The sequence below is a fragment of the Tamandua tetradactyla genome, chromosome 24 (genome assembly GCF_023851605.1).
Source record: "Tamandua tetradactyla isolate mTamTet1 chromosome 24, mTamTet1.pri, whole genome shotgun sequence".
Classification (NCBI taxonomy): Eukaryota; Metazoa; Chordata; class Mammalia; order Pilosa; family Myrmecophagidae; genus Tamandua; species Tamandua tetradactyla.
In genome coordinates, this window is record NC_135350.1 from 23,077,587 (window position 1) to 23,098,848 (window position 21,262).

The window sequence follows — 21,262 nt, forward strand, 5'->3', positions numbered from 1 at the left end:
ATATTGAAAACATAAACATTCCTTTAAATTGTCAAATTATGAGGAGTATTGGTGCAAGAAAAGGATGACTCAATTTTTACTTTACTTCGATTTTTCTAAACTGAGTTTTCCAGAATTATAAGAGTTGTTTTTTAAAAATCCATTTGGTGAAATGTCTTAATTTTTTTCTTCTTATTATATTACCTTCAGCTTTTAAAACATTACTACCAATATACAGCCATGGAACAGAGTGGTCTTATAAATGAGTTTGCTACAAAAGAAAATGTGAATAGCTGGAAATTCATCATGGCTCTGCCACTCACTGAAAGATTGGAAATCCACTTGGATATATTTCCACTCTTAGAAAATGGAAAAGGTGGAGCAATTCCACAACGGACCCAATCTATTTAATTTCAGCCTTAACAGTTTTCAGCAGGTAGCATACAATTGAATAAAAAGTGGGAAAAAAATGATGGCACAACTTTTTGTATGTTTTACTTATGACTGTAACTGATTACAAATACTTAATTCATCTAGCTATAGATCTTCGAAAGCTTCCTAGGTAGAGAGTATCTGGAATAGTTGCCATATCTACCATTTCACATTTATTTAAGTACAAACCATATGCCATTGCATGGTAAACTTTTTCTGCCCTTGTATTATTTCATTTAATTAAAAAAAAACCTCTAAATAAGTTCTATATGGGCCCCTTGATAGATGAGGCATCTGCTGCCTATAGAGATTAAATATCTTGCCCCCTGTGACACATGGTAATTTACAGAGCAAGGTAGTCAAAGCCTAAAGAAATACAGAAAAAGAATATTAGAACATGAACATGAAAAGAAGGAGATGGGGAAAAGAAAATTGGCAAAATCCATGCACACTTTAGACAGTGAAAGCTGGGCAAGAAGAACAAGTAAAAAAATAGTCAGAAATGAAGCTACAGCTTACTGATTAAGTTCAACCAGGAGGAATGCACATACGGACCAAAAAAACTAACCGAAAGCAATTATGTCTTCAAATGCATCCTCAAATTCTAAATGGTAGATGATTAATAGCAAACCTTTATTATAACATTTATGTGCCAGTATGCTCTAAATACTGAACTTATATTAACTGTTTTAGTCATAACCCTTTGAAGGAGGTACTATTTTCTTTTAATTTTTATTCTAGTAACATATGTACAACCTCAAATTAACCCTTTGACCCACGTTCAAATACATAATTCATTGCTGTTAATTAACCATCCATTACCAAAACTTTTCCATCACCCCAAATAAAAAGTCTGTACAATCAAAGCCTTAACTGTCCATTCCCTATCCACATCCCATCTCAGCTACACTAAGTTCTAGTTTCTGGCTCCATGAATTTACTTACTCCAATTATTTCATATCGGTAAGATCATACAGTATTTGTCCTTTTGTGTCTTGCTCATTTCACTCAACATGATATCTTCAAGGTTCATCCATGTTGTTGCATGCATCCAAACTTCATTCCTTTTAAGGGCTGAAAAATATTCTGTTATCTGTTTATACCATATTTTGTTAATCCATTCATTTGTTGATGGACACTTCGTTTGAATCCATGTGGTCCTGGGCTTTTCTTGTTGGGAAGCTTTTGATGACTGATTTAATCTTTTTACTTGTAATTGATCTGTTGAAGTCTTCTATTTCTTCTTTAGTCAGTGTAGGTTGTTTTTGTGTTTCTAGGAATTTGTCCATTTCATCTAGACTGTCTAAATTGTTGGATTATAGTTGCTCATGGTATCCTATTATTATCTTTTTTATTTCTGTTGGGTCTCTTTTAATGCACCACCCCCATTTCTGATTTAATTATTTGCATTTGGCTTTTTTTCTTTGTCAGTCTAGCTAAGGGTTCATCAGCTTTATTGAGCTTCTCAAAGAACCAACTTTTGGTTTTGTTAATTCTGTATTTTTTTTAATTCTCAATTTCATTTATCTCTGTTTATTAAAAGTCTTTCCTTTTTCTTGCTTTGGTACTAGTTTCCTGTTATTTTTCTAGTCCTAACATTTGTGCAGTATGGTCTTTGATTTAGCTCTTTCTTCCTTTTTTATGAGGGCATTTAAGCTGTAAATTCCCACTCATCACTGCTTTCACTTCATCCCATAGGTTTTAATATGCTGTGTTCTCATTTTCATTCATTTCAAGATATTTACTGATTTATCTCACAATTTCTTCTTTAACCCACTGATTTTTAAAGTGTGCATTGTTTAACCTCCATATGTTTGTGAATTTTCCCATTCTTCACCTGTTATTAACTTCCAGCTTCCTTCCATTATGCCAGAGAAAATGCTTTGTATAAATTTAGTCTTTCAAAAATTATTGAGACCCAACATTTGGTCTACCCTGGAGAATATCCCTAAGTACTTGAGAAAAATGTGTATCCTGCTGTTTTAGACTGCAAATTGTTTGTCTGTATATGTCTGTTAGGTCTAGTTCACTTGTCATATTATTCAAGTTCTTCCCTGTTCCCCACCTCCATTCTTGGAAAAGAGGGTTTCCATGCCCCTCTCCATCTGCAGCAGCCAACCAGATACTGGAACTGAAGTGGCTCACCTTGAGAGTGAGAGATGGACAGCAGCACCTGCCTTGGAGTAAGTTATTCACAGTTGTTTGCTGCAGTTTCTCAACCTCTTTGTCCTGCTCCCCTCAGTGCTGTTCAGTACTCTCCTGGCTTCTAGAGCTCCAGAACGATGTTTCAGATGTTTTTTTCCCTGTCTACTAGTTATTTTTTGAAGAGGAGTGAGTCCTATAGATCTCTACTCTGCCGTATTTCCTAGAAGTTGTCTCAGTAGGTGTATTTTTATGCTTATTTTTAGAAAGGAAGGAATAGGTACAGGGAAGTTAACTATAGATGTTAACTAGCTTTCCCAAGGCCAGACAGTTTGTGAAGTGGTGAAGCTTGGCTTCTGAGCCAAGCAGTCTAGGTTCATGTTCTGCATTCTTAACCTTTTTGAAATACTATCTTTCCTCAAATTTAAATAAAATATCCAGAAAAAAGTGAAAAGACTGAAATTAAAGAACGCTGTTAGTCACAGCTAATAAACATTAACAACAACAAAAAGTCCCCAAAACATAGGCTTAGAATACCCCAAAAATATAGGCTTAGAAGTCCAAAATGAGAATGCATAATCAAATACCTCCAGATGTGGTTACAGTGATAAGAGTCCATCTTTCAGAATCTGAAAGGAGTCCATAGAGATCTGAAACTGGGATCAGTATCCCAAAAAGGGAAGAGAACAATCATGTATACATTGCTTATTTGCATTTGGCTGAAATTATATTATCTATGCTGGTTTAAAACTGTAATATACTCTAGCAATGCCATGTTCTTTACCCTAATCTAATCTTGTGGGGGCAGGCCAGTTATTTAGGGTGGGACCTTTTGATTAAGTTGTTTCTGTGGAGATGTGACCCACCCAATTGTGGGTGGGACCTTTTGACTAGGTGATTTCCATGGAGATGTATCTCTGCCCAGTCAAGCTGGGTCTTAACCCAGTTATTGGAGTCCTTTAAGAGGGAACCATTTTGGAAAAAGCAGAGAGTCAACACAAACAGGAGAGCTTTGTAGATACAGAAAGAAAGCACCCTTATAGGAGCTATTTGAAACCAGAAGCCAAAGGACCAGTAGATACCAGCCATCTGTCTTCTCAGCTAGCAGAGATGTTCTAGATGCCATTGGCTTTTCTTGAGTCAAAGTATCTTTTTCTGGATACCTTAGTTTGGACATTTTTAAAAATATATATTTTTATTGATAAATCCTTACACATATACATTCTATACATGGGGTAAAATCACTGGCTAACAATATCATCACATAATTGTGTATTCATCACCATGATCATTATTTAGTACATTGGCATCACTCCAGAAAAAGAAAAAGAAAAAAAATTCATACATATCATACCCCTTAGCCCTCCCTCTCATTGATTGCTAACATTTCCATCTACCCAATTTGTTTTACCCTTTGTCCTCCCTATTATTTATTCTTTATCCATATTTTTTTACTCATCTGGATAAAAGGAGCAATAGACCCAAGGTTTTCACAATCCCACAGTCACACTGTAAAAGTTATATCTTTATACAATCATCTTCAAGAATCAAGGCTACTCTAACACAGCTCTCAACAGTTTCAGGTACTTCCCTCTAGCCACTTCATTATACCATAAACTAAAAAGGTATATCTATATAATACATAAGAATAACCTCCAGGATAACTTCTCGACTCTGTTTGTAATCTCTTGGTTATTCAAACTTTTTGTCTCATTTCTCTCTTCCTCCTTTTGGTGAAGAAGGCTTCCTTATTCACTTGATTCTGAGTTCTGACTCATCCTGGGAGTTTTGTCCCACGTTGCCAGGGAGATTTACACCCCTGGGAGGCATGTCACGCTCAGGAGGTAGGGCATTGAGTTCACCTGCTGAGTTGCTTCAAGAGAGAGGCCACATCTGAGCAACAAAAGAGGTTCTCTGGGGGTTACTCTTAGGCCTAATTGTAAGTAGGCTTAGCCTGTCCTTTGCAGGAATAAGTTTCAGTGGGGCAAACCCCAAGATCGAGGGCTCAGCCTATTGATTTGGTTGTTCCCACTGCTTGTGAGAATATCAGAAATTCTCCAAACCGGGAAGTTGAGTATTTCCTCTTTTCTCCCCAGTTCTCCAAGGGGACCTTGCAAATACTTCTTTATTCACTGAGTTTGTACATTTTTATGGCCTTAGATCTATCTGTAAACCTGTAACTTAATAAAGCCTCTTTATAAGAGCCAACCCATTTCTGATATATTGTATTCTGAGAGCACTAGTAAATTAAAACATTAACTTATACTGTCCATTTAATATTCTTGATTAACCTTTAATGTCGATCAAGGGCTTAGTGAAATAGGTAATGTAAATAATTCATATATCAAATAACCAATAGTTTGTAGGATTGACCAGTCTTGAACACATGAACAGAGTGATGACCAAATTTGAATAAAGTACCAGTTATTACTGTTGCAGCCATCACCATGCCTTATGTAATTCCATATTGTAATTATGAACCCCTAAAAAGTATGTATTGTTGTTGTTATCAGGATTGGTTCTGAAATAGAAAAATAGTGATAACAGATGGAATAAATATATTTTTATTCAGTAAATTAAGTTCTTTATGAAAGCAACATCTTTTAAATCATTCAATCAATGAAGGAAAAACAACCTGCAAAAAATAGTCTTGTGATGAGAGAACTTATCCTTAGGATTAAAAAAAGTCCAAAATTCAGTAATTTTGTTTTTCTATTTATTGGAATAGGAATACATTGTAAACATAACCGTGGTGTTTTGTATGCTTAATCCTTTTATAAAATTAAAAAATTCAAACTATTCCAGTTTCATCTTATTTGATTACAGTTATAAACCAAGGTTTAAGGGATTAATGAGGAATATTTATCTTTGTAAAACATCGTACATATAAGGAAAATGCGCTTTGAAATTATGGTTGTTTATCTACACTGATTCATTTTTATTGTTTTATATTTAATTTAATAACATTTTCCCTCATTTAAAGTCCTTGAAATTTCAGTACTTAACAAATTTGTATTTGATTTAGAGACTTTTTTGTATTGTTTATATTAGTAAACCAGAGTGTCCTGGTCAAGAACTCACATTTTGTATTTTATAAAGTATCTAATAAATGCTTAATATTTGAAAAATAATATGCACTATGGTGAAAATAGTGTTTCCTTTAGTCAGACTCCTTTTTCCTTGGTTAATTTACAGTTGGTGCACATTTGTAAAAATAATTGAATACTATAATAAAATTCCAGTGTTTTCTTTATCTTAGTAATTACTGCCCATTCTCCTAGTAAACTACAGATATTTGGGCTGGCTGGTTTATACTTTAGTTTACTACCCACTGAAAACTTACTTAAGTCTAGATTTTTAACAGGAAGAAACAAATACGTACTTATAATCCCCACTTGTTTAGCCTCTAACAAAATATCCAAATGCAAGATCTTTTTCTTAAAAATTGCAGGTTTTAGAAAATGTACCAAATGTTTATTTGGTCCAAAATTTATATTTTGATTGCTGCATTTCCTAATATAACTTATGTAGATAGTTTGACTGAACACCATAAGTACATGGAATCTCAGGTAGGACATGAGATTTTGTTGGTTTGTCCAGAGTGAGGCCCGCATGAATCCCAGAGTGATTCGATCAGTGAAAAAAAAAAAATTGCAGATTTTAGAAAAGAAAATGTTCTAGTGGATCATTCAAAAAACAAGCTAATGAATTCAATAGATTAATTCTCTCGTGCTGAGAATTAGACAAAATGTTGTTTACTTATCATTAGAGATTTATTGTTTGAAAAAAGTGACTGTTATGGAAGTAATATTGAGTTGAAATAAATGAAGCATAAAGTAGAACTCTAATGGCAAAAATTGCTCAGTAAGTCCTCATTGTCTTTCCTAAAGGAAAAATTGTGCTTTTTAGTTTAATATAACTGGAAAAACTTGCAGAAGAAGTTGTTCTACTTCATGCAAGTAGAGTCTTCCAATATGATAAAGGCCGATATTTTTAAGGAACTCAAGGGTCTCTATGGAAAAATAGATAAGTGAAGAATTAAAAGCACTTGACTGCTAAATATCATAATATTAATACAGTCTTGAAAGAAATTTTGAACTGCTAGTCCATAAAAAATCTATTTTTCACCTGTAATTTATTGCTTAATAGTTTTTTTAACAACTTACTCCTCTGTCCCTGAACATCCTAGTTTGTATAAACATATTTTAATGTGCTTTTTAATATTTTATGCATTTTTATATGCATCATAAAAATGTTTCCCAGTGACAACAGAAAGAAATTGACCCAATGATTTCCTTGATGGCTTTCCTTTATATTGGCAACTACACGTGAATAAGTATGTATACATGTATATTAATACAAAGCTATTTTAAGTAGTTTATGTGAAAGTATACATTTTACATTACATTGGTTAATGTATTATCTACTCTGGGTGGCCAGTGTATCAGAGACCTTTTCATTCTATTGATCACATAACAGTGTTACTGGGTCCTCATCCTAGTATGTTCGGTCCTGTCTCGTTTGCTTTACATTTTATAATGTAATAATTTGGTTGCTCCAGTGAAAATTGGAATTCTCTGAAATCATATAATATGGACATACTTATGTACAAATTTACTAATTTAATTTAGACATGCACACCTAATTACACATAAAAATATGTGTAATTCTTGTTTTAAATGCCTGCCGCTTCTCTATAAAGAATTACCAGAATTTCTTTAGTAATGAGATGGGAGGCAAAGGCTTGATGCTGGTCCTAATTCTCTTTCCCATGTGTCCTCTTCTCCCTGAGATACTGTTAAGGATCTGCCTGTTCTCAATATACTGACTATTATCTTTCCTCTTTAGAAATACATTTGTTTTAAGGACTCTTGGACTTCATGTGACTGGTTCACTGTCCAGTTTGTTTATCACAAGAGCTTGCTTGGCTAACTGCAAAGAATTCCTTGTTACTGCCCTAGCTGTTTACTGTTTGCCTCTCTTTATCTAAATTCAGTCAAGTCCTGAACTCTTGTTTAATGGCTCCCTAGCTACTACACTGAACACTAATCTTTAAGTAATTCCTCCTTTCATGGTGGGTTGTTACATGCACACACATACACATTTATATTTTATGTTTATATTTATATATACTTAAACCCCTAAGCCAGTGAATTCAAAGCTTAATAACTAGCTTCCCAGTAATCATATTAGAAAAAGTGAAAATTTATTCTCTCCCTAGAAATAGAGAAAAATCCTTTCTCTACCTTATTTTTTCCCCCCATTTCAAGGTACTGTACCTCACTTCAAGAGACTTCAACTTAGATCAAAAGTTACTGGCACCCATCATGTGTGAAAATAATTTCCAATAAAGTAAGTGGGCTAGGAATCATTTAAAGAGGGAAGCAATACTAAAAGGTAATTACACAAAGGTAGTAGACAGCTGAGGTCTTACTTGATAGTTGACTATTTAAGCAGAATATATGTATTCCCTGATTCCTGATGTTAAAAGAGAAAAGTAATAGTGTGTAAGCATCCAAGGATGCTGGTCACTCTTGAGCCATTTGGCTATACTCAGAATGTTAGACTAGCCTCATTTAGAACCACTTAGTCAACCCACTGAGGGGAAGAACCAAGAAAAGATACATGATAACATTGTCTCCATACCAAATAGATTCATTCAGCTTCTTAGTGTATATGGCAGTTCTTACTTCTCCAGTACAAAAAAAAATGGAGAAAAAGAAATGGAGGTCTGCTTCTTAAAGGGAAAATAACTCTCACATGTGGCATCTCGGGTAGCTGCTAATGGATGAGAGTACCACTGGTCCAGAAAAGCAAAGTAGCTGTTGTATATAATTTTCCCAGTAAGATGTTGGGTTACCACTTTGAGCAAAACTAGGACTTTCTGATGACTAACACCCTGAAGGAGTTCTAAAACACATGAATCCAGGGGTAGTTTTATTCTACCAGCAGATGCCTTTCATTGACAGAAAATAGCTCAGATTCCCAGGAAATCTAAAGGATGTATGAACTTGACACACATTTTATACCTGCCCCTTCTTAATACTAAAATCCAGTGTTTAAACCCCTGCTATGAGAAAGAATTATGATATGAATAAATTTTCATAAGAATTTAGCCATATTCTTTCCATCGTGCTAAGAATGATGTGCACCTATGGGTAAAATTACAGACCTATATGGGTAAATAACAATTTTATCATTTCAGAATTATACAGTTGAATAGCAGACATATCGACCTTTTTAGAATACTTGGTTATCTTTGTGTTATAGATGCAAGCAGCAAATACAGCTCTTGCCGAATGTGATCAACTTTTGCCTTCAGACAAAGAACCGGCTTCGCAGAATTGTGTCTCAGATACAACGGACCTCTGTCTTCCTAGTCATAATTATATGCAAATATATTCATAAAGTTAGCATCTATGTTGTGTCTATAATTTATATATAGTAACATATTAGTCTATACTTTGTACATTTTAATGTATTGGTTAAAGCATAGGCATACATCTGTACTGTTAATTGTTAAGAGTGATTTCTACCTGAAAAGAAATGAGATTGGGAATGTGTAGAAAGAGGTGAGGAGATATGGTGTTGGGTAGCTGATGGCTGGTTAGCTTATGTCTGGTGGTAAGTGGCTGTACTGAGTCAGTCACACAGACAGAGCACACAGCACAGAACTCGGGACAACCCTTAGGGGTGAGTGGAAGGTGTCTGCTTTATTGAGGAAGTGCACAGGCTTATATAGGTTGGGAGCATGCAGGGACACGTGTCGGGCTGGGATTGGTCACCGTTGTTGCTAGGGCGGATGGCAGATTTACTTGTTGGGCTGGGATTGGTGGTAGGGTGGTTATGTGTCAGGCTGGGATTGGTCACCGTTGGTGCTAGGGTGGAGGGCAGATTTAAGGTTAGCACTTTTGGCGGAACCACTGCCAGTCCTGGGAAGAAAGCCGGTTCCGGGTTAGGCCATTTTGTGTTGCCTTGCATTAGCCACGGCAGCCATGTTGGTAATATTTTATGACTTCTCCATCAATATGGGGCACTTATTTTTTATAAACATTTGTCCATGTAACATTTTCATACTTAAAAAAAATGGAAGAACGTAATGAAACCTGTTGAAGTTCAGTGAAGTGTAGATCGAAACCTTTGTGCTAGAACTGTATGTTTTTGTTTCTTTTTTTAGTTTCCTAGACTGCTTAAAACAGATCCCATGAAATAGGTTTGATTAAACAATGGGAACTTATTAGCTTAAGTTCAAAGCCAAGAAAATTTCCAAATCAAGGCATCATCAAGGTGTTGCTTTCTTCTTGAAGACCAGCTACCTGTATCCTTTTCTCCTGCCCCATGGCAAGGCACCTGGCAGCGCTGCTGGCCTCTCCTTTCTCTTTGGGGTTTCATTGATTTCAATTTTTTTCTTCCATTCCTTTCTCTTTCTCTGTCTGAATTTCATCCTATTATAAAGGACTCCAGTAATAGGATTAAGTCCCATCCTGAATGAGTCACAACTTAACTGAATAGCCTCATCAAAAGATCCTACTTACAATGGGGCTTACACCTGCAGGAATGGATTAGATTTAAGAACGTTTTCCTGGGATACATACTGCTTCAAACCACCATATTTATCACACCTAAGGCCATGAAGTTCTTAAAATGGAACCATGTTATGTCTTCAATAGATTATTAATAGAATGGTGCATATTTTGTCAGAAATTTAGAGAATTACATCATCTGATGAAATTAGCATATCAAAGATATTGAAATGAAGCGTAAGTATTCTGTATTTGCCAGATGATTGGATATTTTCATAAAGGACTAGGAATGTTTTTATTATCTGCATTGCGTTTCTACTTTTTTGGTGCATTTCTGACATCACGGATCTGTCAGTGCTGGCCCCTAACAAGGTATGGTTAGGTACCCTGCCTACCAGCAGTGTTCTATTGAGAATGAGAAGCAAATAATGAAAAGCTAGGGGATGCAGGAAGCTGGGTGTTTTGCTGAACAATCAATTTGCCTTGAAGGTATAATAGAACTTGTCAAAGCCTAGTTGTTGTAGACGTGCTGTCAAAACCAAGCGAAGTAGAATATAAAGGGACCTTGCCTCGTAGGGAATTAGAAACTCAGCAACTAAGCAAATGGCTTGCCTCCAGCAGCTGACATTTGTAGTGCTGTAACTCCTCTTTGGACAACAATGTCTTAGGTACCCAAGAGGATGGAAAGTGGAGGCCACAGCATCCCCTACAGGGCAAACCACCTGGTTACATTTTGTACTTATAAAACTGCAGCCATAGCCCACTCATCGGATGCCTCAATAGGGCAGCCCACTTTCTTCCTGAAATTTGATATTAAAATACTTTAAGTATCCAGGTATCAGGATTTTGGGATAAATCTGTAATCTAAAAGCTCTGAAGTATGCAAAACCTGAGGCATAGCTATAATCAAATGCTCAAAGAAATTTGCTGTTTAATATCGCCCTTCTTGGGTTCATACCTCCTTCCAGACTCATTAAACAATTACTTCAGTGTGTTCCCTTTACATAATAATAAAACCTGAGGTCATATTGCATTAGAATTAATATCCTAACATTGGAGTTAGCCTTTAGAGAGGTCGCCTCTCATGTGTAATTTCTTCCACATATGTTCTCTATGAAGCCACCTTCACAAGCACACAGAGTGAGAGCCTGACTGTGCCTAGACAGAGTTTACAACCGCAAGTCTGTGGCACGGGATCTTACTGACTGAAAAGCTCACCCAAGTGCTTGTTACAAAGGGCATCTCTAGAGATTTTGATTCCGGGCTCAGGAACCTGTAGAAGCAGGTGAGGAACCCATGATAAGATGTGTGGAGGTCCCACATTCTACTCCTGTGCTGCTGTACTGTGTCTTGAAAGAGGCTTAAAACAAGTAGTATCTCAGACTAGCTCAAGGCCTCTGGCTTCTACTGAGCAAACTCCACAAACCTGTCATCCATGTCTATCCATCCCAAGGGCACTTCAGAATCTCTGACTTCTTAATTAATGGATTTCCAAAATAAGCTTAGTATAGGTTCAGTGGACAAACCTAAGACAGTCCATGTCTCTTACGTACCTACTAGTGTCTGGTGAACAAGCCTGGTAAGTTGTATAACCTCACAGAGGTTATATTTCAGTGCAAAAAAATCAGGAAAGAAGCAGCGAGGGAAATAAATCAACCAGATAAATCCTGATGTTAAAAAATATGAAATAAAACAAGGTAATGAGATGAAGAATGATTGCTGAGAAGGGTAGCTGCCTTGTATAGAGTAGTCAAGACAGACCTCCGTGATCATGTGGCATTTTGCCAAGAACTAATAGATGAAAAGGAGCCAGTCTGTGAAAATCTGAGAAAGAAAGAATTTGGCTTACTTGAGATAGAAGACAGGAAAGTAGTGACCAACATGGGGAGTGGGGTGGTAACTAACTAAAATGGTTTATTCTAAGTTGATCTTGGAAATCCTTAAATATCCTTATAAATTAACTCCATTTTCCAGGCATGCATTGTTTGAGTTACTGTTTTCTTTGGTTGGGCTTTGATTTTTTTGTTTTTTTAATAATTGTGCAAGTTGGTGTTTCCTTTGCAGAACATTATCATAAGCAGTCATTTCTCTAAAAGTGTGATTTGAATTGTGTGGCTGTTGTAAGGTAAAATCAGTGAAAAAATCATGATCATAAGACTAACTGAATTTTAGTGAGTTTTGTTTTCTTTGTTTTTTTTTTTACAGCAGTTTCTGCTATTTTATATCATCAAGCCAAGATTCAATATTTGCAGCCATCTTGTGAATCACTGATATTATGTCTTATCACAGAGTTATTATAAGCCAGAAAGAACAACTTACTTTTCATTTTTTACCAAAGTGCATTCCTGATAACATACCTCTGTACTCTAACACAAGGAAGACACTCAATGTTTACAGTGACTAGAACCTTTTTATAAAATTTTGTAATTCTGACTACTAAATTATGCTACAGCTGTATGTCAATTGCTGAAATAACTTGATTACTAACCCATAGTCCACAACCATATAGTACACAAGTAATGTCTTGTTATTTATGCCACTGACATGGAAAAGTAAAATTGTCATTATCCTTGTTTTGTCAACTATGGCCAGGAATTAAATGGAGAGGTAAACAGAGAAGAGAGGATAGGAGGAAGAAGGAAAGGTGAAGAAGATGCTCCAGGATGCCATACATACCTTCTACTCCTTCTTCCCCTAACCCCAAGCACCACAATCCCATTCTCTCTGGGTCCTTGACGTTTTAGATGCAGTCATTTTGAAATGTTCTTTTAACATAACATTCATCAGATTCTTATGTTCCAGGAACTCTTCTAGAATAGTTATAATATTAACACATTTAATTCTTACAATAGCGCTGTAAAATAAAGCACCAGTATGACCTCAATTGACTGATGAACACATTGAGGCCCAGAAAAGCTAACTAACTTGCCCAGGGTCACTTAGCCCATCAGGAATACAGAAGGAATTGGAAATTGAGACACCTGGTGAGGGAGTCCAGGCCTTCAGCTGCTACTCTACTCTGCCTCTAATGGCTTTGATGCAACCACTTTGACTTGATTGTTAAACTTGCCACAGTATAGGATTCCCAAGTAATGTTTGAAGCAGACATCTTACTCCATCAGCTTGGCTTCATGTTTTTCCTGAGGCTTACTCCATAATTGACCCTTGTTCCTCTGATAGGGAACCATGATAGGGTGAGAGGCAGGACTAATGCATCCACTATAGAAAATGTGAAGTCAGGGTCACAGGCATTTTACATTGAACAAAACTGCATGAAGTCAGTTGCATCAAAACACATGCTTTATGCTTTCTTTCCATGAAGTTCCTTGTTTCAAATTCTAACTTGATGGAGAGCATGTAACAGCATGGTGCCCAGCCAAACCTTAGTTCTCTAATCCCTGGTTTGAAATATACACATGGAAGATGTGAAAATTCTTACAACAAGAGAGAAACTGGCGCTAGTGATAAGTAATCCATAGCAACTATAATTTCAAAGGATAAATCAGCGGAACATGAATCATCTTACCTGTTAGCTAATATGCTTTATCCCACCTTTTAAAAAAATTTGTTAATGGAAGATGCTTTTGGATTAGATAATTTTTACTATTATAAATTCATTTAAGTTTTAGCAGTTGTTTTATTATTTATGTCAGTTCTTTCAGCTCAAAATGCAGCCTCAAAAAGTCTCCTGCAGAGCAGGCATTGGCATCTCTACCTGACAATGTTTGGAACTACAGTGCTTGTTGCTCTTTATTTCATTCCTTTTGATTTGAAATATTACATGTTATTACAAGAAAGTACCTCATAAGTGTCTCAAAAACCAAATTTCTGACTGAAGTTCTGGATAAGGACCCATTTGCAAAATGCTCAACCTTAAGAATAAAAAGCTATTATTTTTAATTCTTATTTTACTTATTGTAAACCATGTATAATGTGAAAATGGTAAAATATGTTTCCCATATTTCTATGCTACATCTCTGGCTCAATAAAGGAAAGAAACTATGTATTTGGAGCCCAGGAAAGTGGTATTAACTGTTATATATCCTTGTTATTTACAACTCTTTTGATAGGCTGTAAAGCTTCCAAGTACAGGCCTTAAAAGTGTCCACCTGTACCTGTTCAAGCTTAAAGAACTATGGGTCTTTATCAGCTATTCCTAGATGGTAAAAATGGGGATTTACATAACATTTTTATTTCATTGAATGTTTTACAGTTGTTTCGTCAGTCAACTCCGTTGACGCATTCTTCTGTTAATTTTCATCAGTTAAAGGAATGATGTTTAAAACATTTCAATAACTTGCTTCTGATTTCAGCATTTAATGTGTCAAGATAGCATACTTCAGCCTCCTGATATTCTGTTTACTGATGCATTCATTTTCTGAACCTCTTAGTGCCCCCAAAATAGCCACAGTTTACTGCTCATAGTTCCAACATAAAATAAGAAATATTATAACGTGGTGGTTGACAGCAAAAGCTTTGGATCAGGCAAGTCTGTATTTAAACCCTGGATCACACATTTTTAATGGTGACCTTGCCCAAGACATGCCACCTCTCTAAACTAGACTGTTTCTTCTAAACTAAACTGTTTCTTCACTGGTATAATGGAGATAATAAATGTTTATTTTTTTAGGGTTTTGAAAGTACTGAATGAAGTAATACTTTATTCAGTACTGTTTTGAAACCAAGAAAGTGATGTATTAACAGTTATAGCTCCTTATCATTTGCAGTCGTTTTGATAGGCTCTGAGGTTTTTGAAAATGGAAGATTAGCTCTTTCAAGAATTTTGGCTTAACAGGGAAGATAAGCTTCAGAAGTAACATTTCCCAGTAATTTTTTTTTAAATACTGTGTTCTATAGTTTCTAAGGTTCACAATTTTTCCCCCTTTAAACATCTGGTATTAAAATGCATTTTATGAACAATGCTTTCTTATCATTTAAATGGGCAGACTTATTTTCTTTCTTAGTAGTACATAAAATAATGTGTCTTATAGTGATGGCATTTTAGATTTGATGAAATGCAGATTTTATGATGCATATCAATATATTGTTTTATTTATTTTTCTGGAGGCAATAATGTATAGTGATTATGTTCCTGGACCTCAGTTGTATAGAGATTACATCAAATTCCTGAACTTCTCTTTGCGTCAGTTTTTTTATCTACAAAATGGAACCTATCTCATAACATTATTAGGATTAAATTAGAAAATGCATATAAATGTTTAAGCACAATGGGGCAGAACTGCTAATTGGTCAACACCAAGAGCCATGATAGTTATAACATCTTTAATATTCCATTTGATCTGTGAATTAGAAGGCCTGGATGCTAGAGCCAGGTCTGCCACTAATCAAGTTTGAAATCTTGAACAAGGTACTTGGCTTCTCTGTCTCTGTTTCCTGTTTTGTAAAAAAGAATGCTTAGGCCAGGAATGCCTCTAAGTTCCTTCTGGCTCTAAAATTTTCTGATTTTATTATTATCTAAGTCAGAGTCTCAATTTAATGTGACTATAAAATGAATTTTATTACTTTTTTTCAGTTTGTGGGGACATCCACGGACAGTTTTTTGACTTGATGAAGCTCTTTGAAGTGGGGGGATCTCCTGCCAACACTCGCTACCTCTTCTTAGGGGACTATGTTGACAGAGGGTACTTCAGTATCGAAGTAAGTCCACATATTTCTTCTCAGCTGCTCAGTTATGGATCAATAATATCTTAATAAAATAAAGAGCAATAAGTGTCATTGTCTTAAGGAAATCCCGAGTCTGTAAGAAGGAACTTGAAATATAGTTATATGGTGAAATATTATTTATCCTATTTTCAGTGGATTTCCATTTGCTTTTAATACATAAGGATGTTGAGGAAATGACTAATAGTAAGATTTTTGCCTTTTATACAACTTATATATTTGCAAATTAAAAAAAGTTTTATTTTACATTAGATAATTTTGTCTGTTTCCTGTTGAAAGAACAAATCTTAGTTGATAAAATAAGCAAGAATGCGTTTGCGTGTTTATGCTTTAAAATTGTGAGACAGGGCGGGCCACGGTGTCTCAGCAGGCAAGGATGCTTGCCTGCCATGCCAGAGGACCCGGGTTCGATTCCCAGTGCCTGCCCATGTAAAAAATTATGAGACAAAGTTATCTTTGTAAATTGATAGCAAATTACATCTGTGTCTTTGTGTTTGTGTGTGTGAGTGGGTGTGTGTACACTTACACTTACATTTTGTCGTTTTTGGCACCTGTAATCTAACTAGGGTAATTTGTCAAACTCATTAATTAAAAAAAAACAGATAACCTTTGGGTAGAGATTCTTCCCCAGCCTCCTGCATTAGGTAAGTAGAAATTGCATTTAAAAATAAAGGGAACCCTGGGCAGGCGATGGTGATGCAGTGGCAGAGTTCTCACCTGCCATGCCAGAGGACCCGGGTTCTATTCCTGGTGCCTGCCCATGCAAAAAAAGAAAGAAAGTAAAGGGAAACTTGTTTCATTTATATATTTGTTCTCCTGAGGCGAGTAAGGAAAGGAAAAACAGTTATTCTTAATTAATGGTAGAATCAACTTTATACAAATCACACACCATTATCTTATATATTCATATAAAAAATCTATATTTAAAAATATTCATCATAATGTTTTATGTACTGTAGGGATATTTAATATTGAAAAATAAGTCACACTTCAATATTTTGTTTTTAAAACTATCACACTAATTTTATTTTTTAATGTTTAGCTATTTGCTTCTAATCATTGACTACATATATAGCTATATCATCTCTGTTGACTGATCATTGACAATATATATGATATTAAATATTTCCACCAATTTATTAATTGTTTCTGCATATCAGAATCACAAATTACCTAATCATTATGATGATGATAAAGGAGGAGTCCTGATGGTATATAAATATAAAAGGAGAAAGTAATTTATTTTTGGTATTTTTTTCCAGTGAACAGGTATTGTTGACAATACTATAAATGAGAATATAGTGAAGCAAAAGATACACCCTTTCTCTAGAAACTGAAAATATAATGATGAAAAATCGCATACAACCAGAAATCCTAGAATGGAGGGTTATCCCGGGTTCAATTATTCGAATACAAATGCGTGGTATAGAAAATAAATGCCATTGGAATTCAGAAAAGTCAGAGGATTTTGAGGGCACTTATGTTTGGGGAAGATTGGATCAAGGACCAGTAATACGTTGCTAGGAGGCAAGTTGAAGAGAACCCAAAGTACAGAGAAGGAAATTAGTGAACTTGCTAATGGGTTAGCTAAACCAGCTTGACTGGTAAGGAAGAGAGATTGAGTCCAAATTTTAAGACCTTTGTATCTAAGAGGAATAATGTCTTCCAGGACTAACAGCAACCAAAAAAAACCCTACCTAATGGTGACTTGAACAAGATGGAAGTTTATTTCTCTCTCAGGTAAAAGCCCATAGATAGGCAGACCAGAGCTGGCATGACCCAGCCCGGTTGTGGGACCCAGGCTCCTTCTGCCTGCTGACTCTCAAGTGCATGGCCTTCTTGCAGAAGCAACCTCATGGTCCAAGGCACTGACACCTTCTTCAGCTATTATGTCACCATATTATATTCAGCAAGAAGGAGAAAATTGAAAGAGAAGAGCATGTTATATTCTCTTATTGAGGGGTGTTTCACGGAAGTTGCACTATTTCAGTTTCCATCCCACAAACCTGAATTTTTTCATATGGCCATCAGTGACTTTGATGTGCAGCCAGGATTAAGAATTCCTGCCCTAGGCAGGAAACAGGTTTTCTGCTACTCACTTTGAATTAGGGATTATATAGAATTGAGTAAATATTTTAAAAATCATTTTAGTTGCTCTTAAATTAAATCTCATTCATTTGGCATTTATAGTGCTTCTATGAAAGATATACTACTTTACTTGAAGCTCATCTTCTGAGCAAGGAAAGCTAAAAAATATCCCATTGTGAGTGATTATTTTTATCAAATGATGGAGTACCATGTTAGAAATTATTTTTTAAATAAAAAACTTCATCACACTTGTGATTTTAACAGCTCAATTTGCATCCTTTTTCAAAAAATTTCCTCGAAGGGCATAATATTTTCTTAATAATTTGGTAATAAAGCACTAAATCATGTGTTGCTCAAGTAACAGTTGACACAATTGAACTTCTTTGTCTCACCAACCACATCTTTGGATAGTTTTATTCCTTAATCTTATTAGTTTTTATTTACTTTTACTTTTTGCTCAAAGACCTCAGGCTTCTGAATCCCTGACCTTAAAGCACCCAACATTTCCTAAACTCCCTCTGATTAGAGCTGATTAGAGCTCCCTTGTCTTGGGAAGCAGTCATCACTGACCTGTTCTTCATCCAGTTGTTTTGGTCAACAATCTAAGCATTTGAGTTGTGAATGTTGTTATATTTTGTATAGTGTGCACCTTTTTGAATACAAGCAAAGAGTCAAAGAATCGAACCAAAAGTTGATGACCTATCCAATGTAGGTACCACTGGACATTTAAACGTTTGGCGGTGCATATATCAATCGCCATATCCAAAAAAAAAACTCTTTGAACTCCAGCAATGTGAGAATATAGCCACATGTGTTTATAAAGAAATGACAAAATGTGAGGACTTCCTATGTAGAAATGATTCATTTTGACTGGACCCTGATCTTTGAGAAGCTTTGGGATGGCTCAGCTTATTCTATTTAAAATAGAATAAATATTTATATGATATATACTTCCTGAGGGCACTTTGGTGATTCCAGTTGTGGATTAAGGAAGCTAACATTGTTTGTACACTGTAAGTGCATTGTTTACATTTATAAATGATCTCATTTATTTCCTACAGTTCTACAAGGTACATGTAAATGTCTTTATTTTTATGATTATGGAAATTGAGACTCTGAGAGGGTCATACATGTAGTAAATGGCAATGCTAGGATTCAAAGTCTGTGCTCTTTTACTGCCTCACAGCTTGGGCTATATACACATTAAACATGCCACATAAAATGGACATATCATACAGATATTGATACATGCACTCCCATTTTTACATGCATGTGCAAACACTCACAGCCCTCTCCCTATATAATCCAAAGATTCGAAGCATTAAATATAAACTGTTCTCTGTGAGCATGATACTAGTGGTTGAAAAAAAAATCCTGACATAAGAACTCAGTTTTCTGGCATGTGCTTTTCTAATGTTCTACAAGAGGTTTTTGATTCATCTCAATAGTTCAGGGCTTCACTGCAGATATTCTCCTTCAGCCTATCCTCAGGGCAAAGAGGAACATTTCAGTTTAATTTTTACCAAATCATTTTTGAAGAATAGGCTTCGATTTCATATGGTTTCTGCTGGGTAATATATATAGGAACTGGGTAATATGCACTGGGTAGCACATAGAGTTCATTTTATACACTCCCTTCCTCTTAATATCCACTTTTTGGCAAGATTAGAAATCATTTCTTGCAAAGTAGCTCAAATAAAACAAGCAAGTTTTTGAATAGTGATGATTTGTCTCTCACCAAATAGCATCCTCTTTCTGATGATTGCATTAGGCCACCCAAACTCTTTGATCAAGCATATGTGTATATATAGTGCCATTTCTGAGTGTTTCTCAGAGAGCTCGGGGGAAATTGCAAAGGCAGGCTCAGATTCACAAACTCTAACACCCTTTCTAGCAGTTTTGCATTGCCTGAGCTTAGCTGTGAGCTTTCCCGCCTGTACTTACATTCGGGTCTCAGCCCAGGCCCCCAGCACATTTAATCATGATCTGTTTTATTTATTAGCTGTGAACTCAGAATGAGCCACAGCAAGTCAGACAGCATTTTATGTGCTGCTTGAGAGTAATAAATAAACAGTACAGCAAATTTAGGTAACAGAGTGATGCCACAGACATGAGGAAGAAATTGTCTGGCTGTCTCCCTATAGCCATTTGTCCACACAGTGCATTGCTATTCCACTGCTGCTTTCCTGCTGCTTGTCAGAGCAGGAAAATGATATCTTAGAGGAACATTTGACATTTCAGAACTTTGAATCTTTTCCCAACCAGTGCACATCCTTTACTTAATTGCCTTCTGATTGAGAGACAGCACTTTTGATTGGAATGTTTCATACCATGGTTTGTTATTTTAGAGGGTATTTTAGGTGGGTAATATATAGCTGAAGCTATTTCTTTTTCACTTCCTTGCCTCCTCTTTTATGTCCTTCCTTACTTCCCTGTGCAAGTTTTCAAGAATACTCCTCACTGAAAAGCATAAATTATATAATAATTCATTGTGGTATTATTATCATGAACTAATTAAACTAATGAAGAAAGTGATATCCTTAGTGCTGTTTTATTGGAGAAGATAAATGGGAAAAAATTATGTCTTTGAAGAAAAGTACTATGAAGGATAGAGGATGCTCCATCTTGTATATTGAGTAACCCAAACTAGCTTTAAATTGTAAATATTTATTCAACTACTAAAAGTCTGGATGGAAAAGACAACAGAGGTCCACTTGAAGTAATCAGTGCCATTGATTTACACCTACCATGAAAAAAACCCACTGTAAATAACTAGGTTCACTGTTTCCCCTTAACCCATTTATTCAGTGAAAACTGTATTCAAATTAAGTCAGTTGATACCACTGAGATGAAAACAACCAAGTATTTAACTAATAGTTAATTTCATTGTTTAATTGACTGTCGTCATTTTTTTAAAGACACTTTCCTTTTTAAAATAATATTAGTTTATAATTGTATTCGATTGCGTCAGCGCTCCAGAATGTTAGAACTTTAGATGGCAAAGTGGTCGCGAGGCACACGGTGCTGTGCTTGGCAGCTCGGTTCCACCAGATGCTGAGGGTGATGACTGGCAGGGCTCCTCTCTCCTACCCACCCTTGCCCTTTCATTTACCATGCCGTTGTCCCGTATGGCTGCACTTGCGATTTTATTCAGTGTTTGGGTAGATATTTTATTTTTGCCACAGGGGAGAAGAAAACAAAATGTGAAAAGAAGGCTCTTATTTTTAGGATATTTTGAGCCAAGAATTTTGAAATTGAGTTGTTATAGTCTTCCTTTCTTGCTTTCTTGATTTCTTTCTTTCTGTTCATTTACAGGAAAGAAGTTGATATTTCCTAAACTCTTACTGTACACGCTAGTTGCTCTACACCCATTAAATAACAAGGGAAATTAAATATGTAGTGAATCATTTAAAGGG

The 21,262-nt window shown here is 35.6% G+C and overlaps 1 protein-coding gene across 7 annotated transcripts in view; it reads left to right on the top strand.

The window, feature by feature from the left end:
* Positions 1–21,262, top strand: part of PPP3CA (protein phosphatase 3 catalytic subunit alpha) — a 350,999-nt gene that overhangs the window by 244,477 nt on the left and 85,260 nt on the right. For 4 of the 7 annotated variants that reach the window (XM_077142684.1, XM_077142685.1, XM_077142686.1 and 1 more), the window contains exon 3: positions 15,610–15,734. In XM_077142684.1, the coding sequence (XP_076998799.1) occupies positions 15,610–15,734 (125 nt within the window). Of the gene's footprint in view, positions 1–1,927; positions 2,595–9,603; positions 9,707–9,778; positions 10,314–15,609; positions 15,735–21,262 lie in introns of those variants that run through there. The other 3 variants (XM_077142687.1, XM_077142690.1, XM_077142689.1) reach the window with 3 other exon arrangements.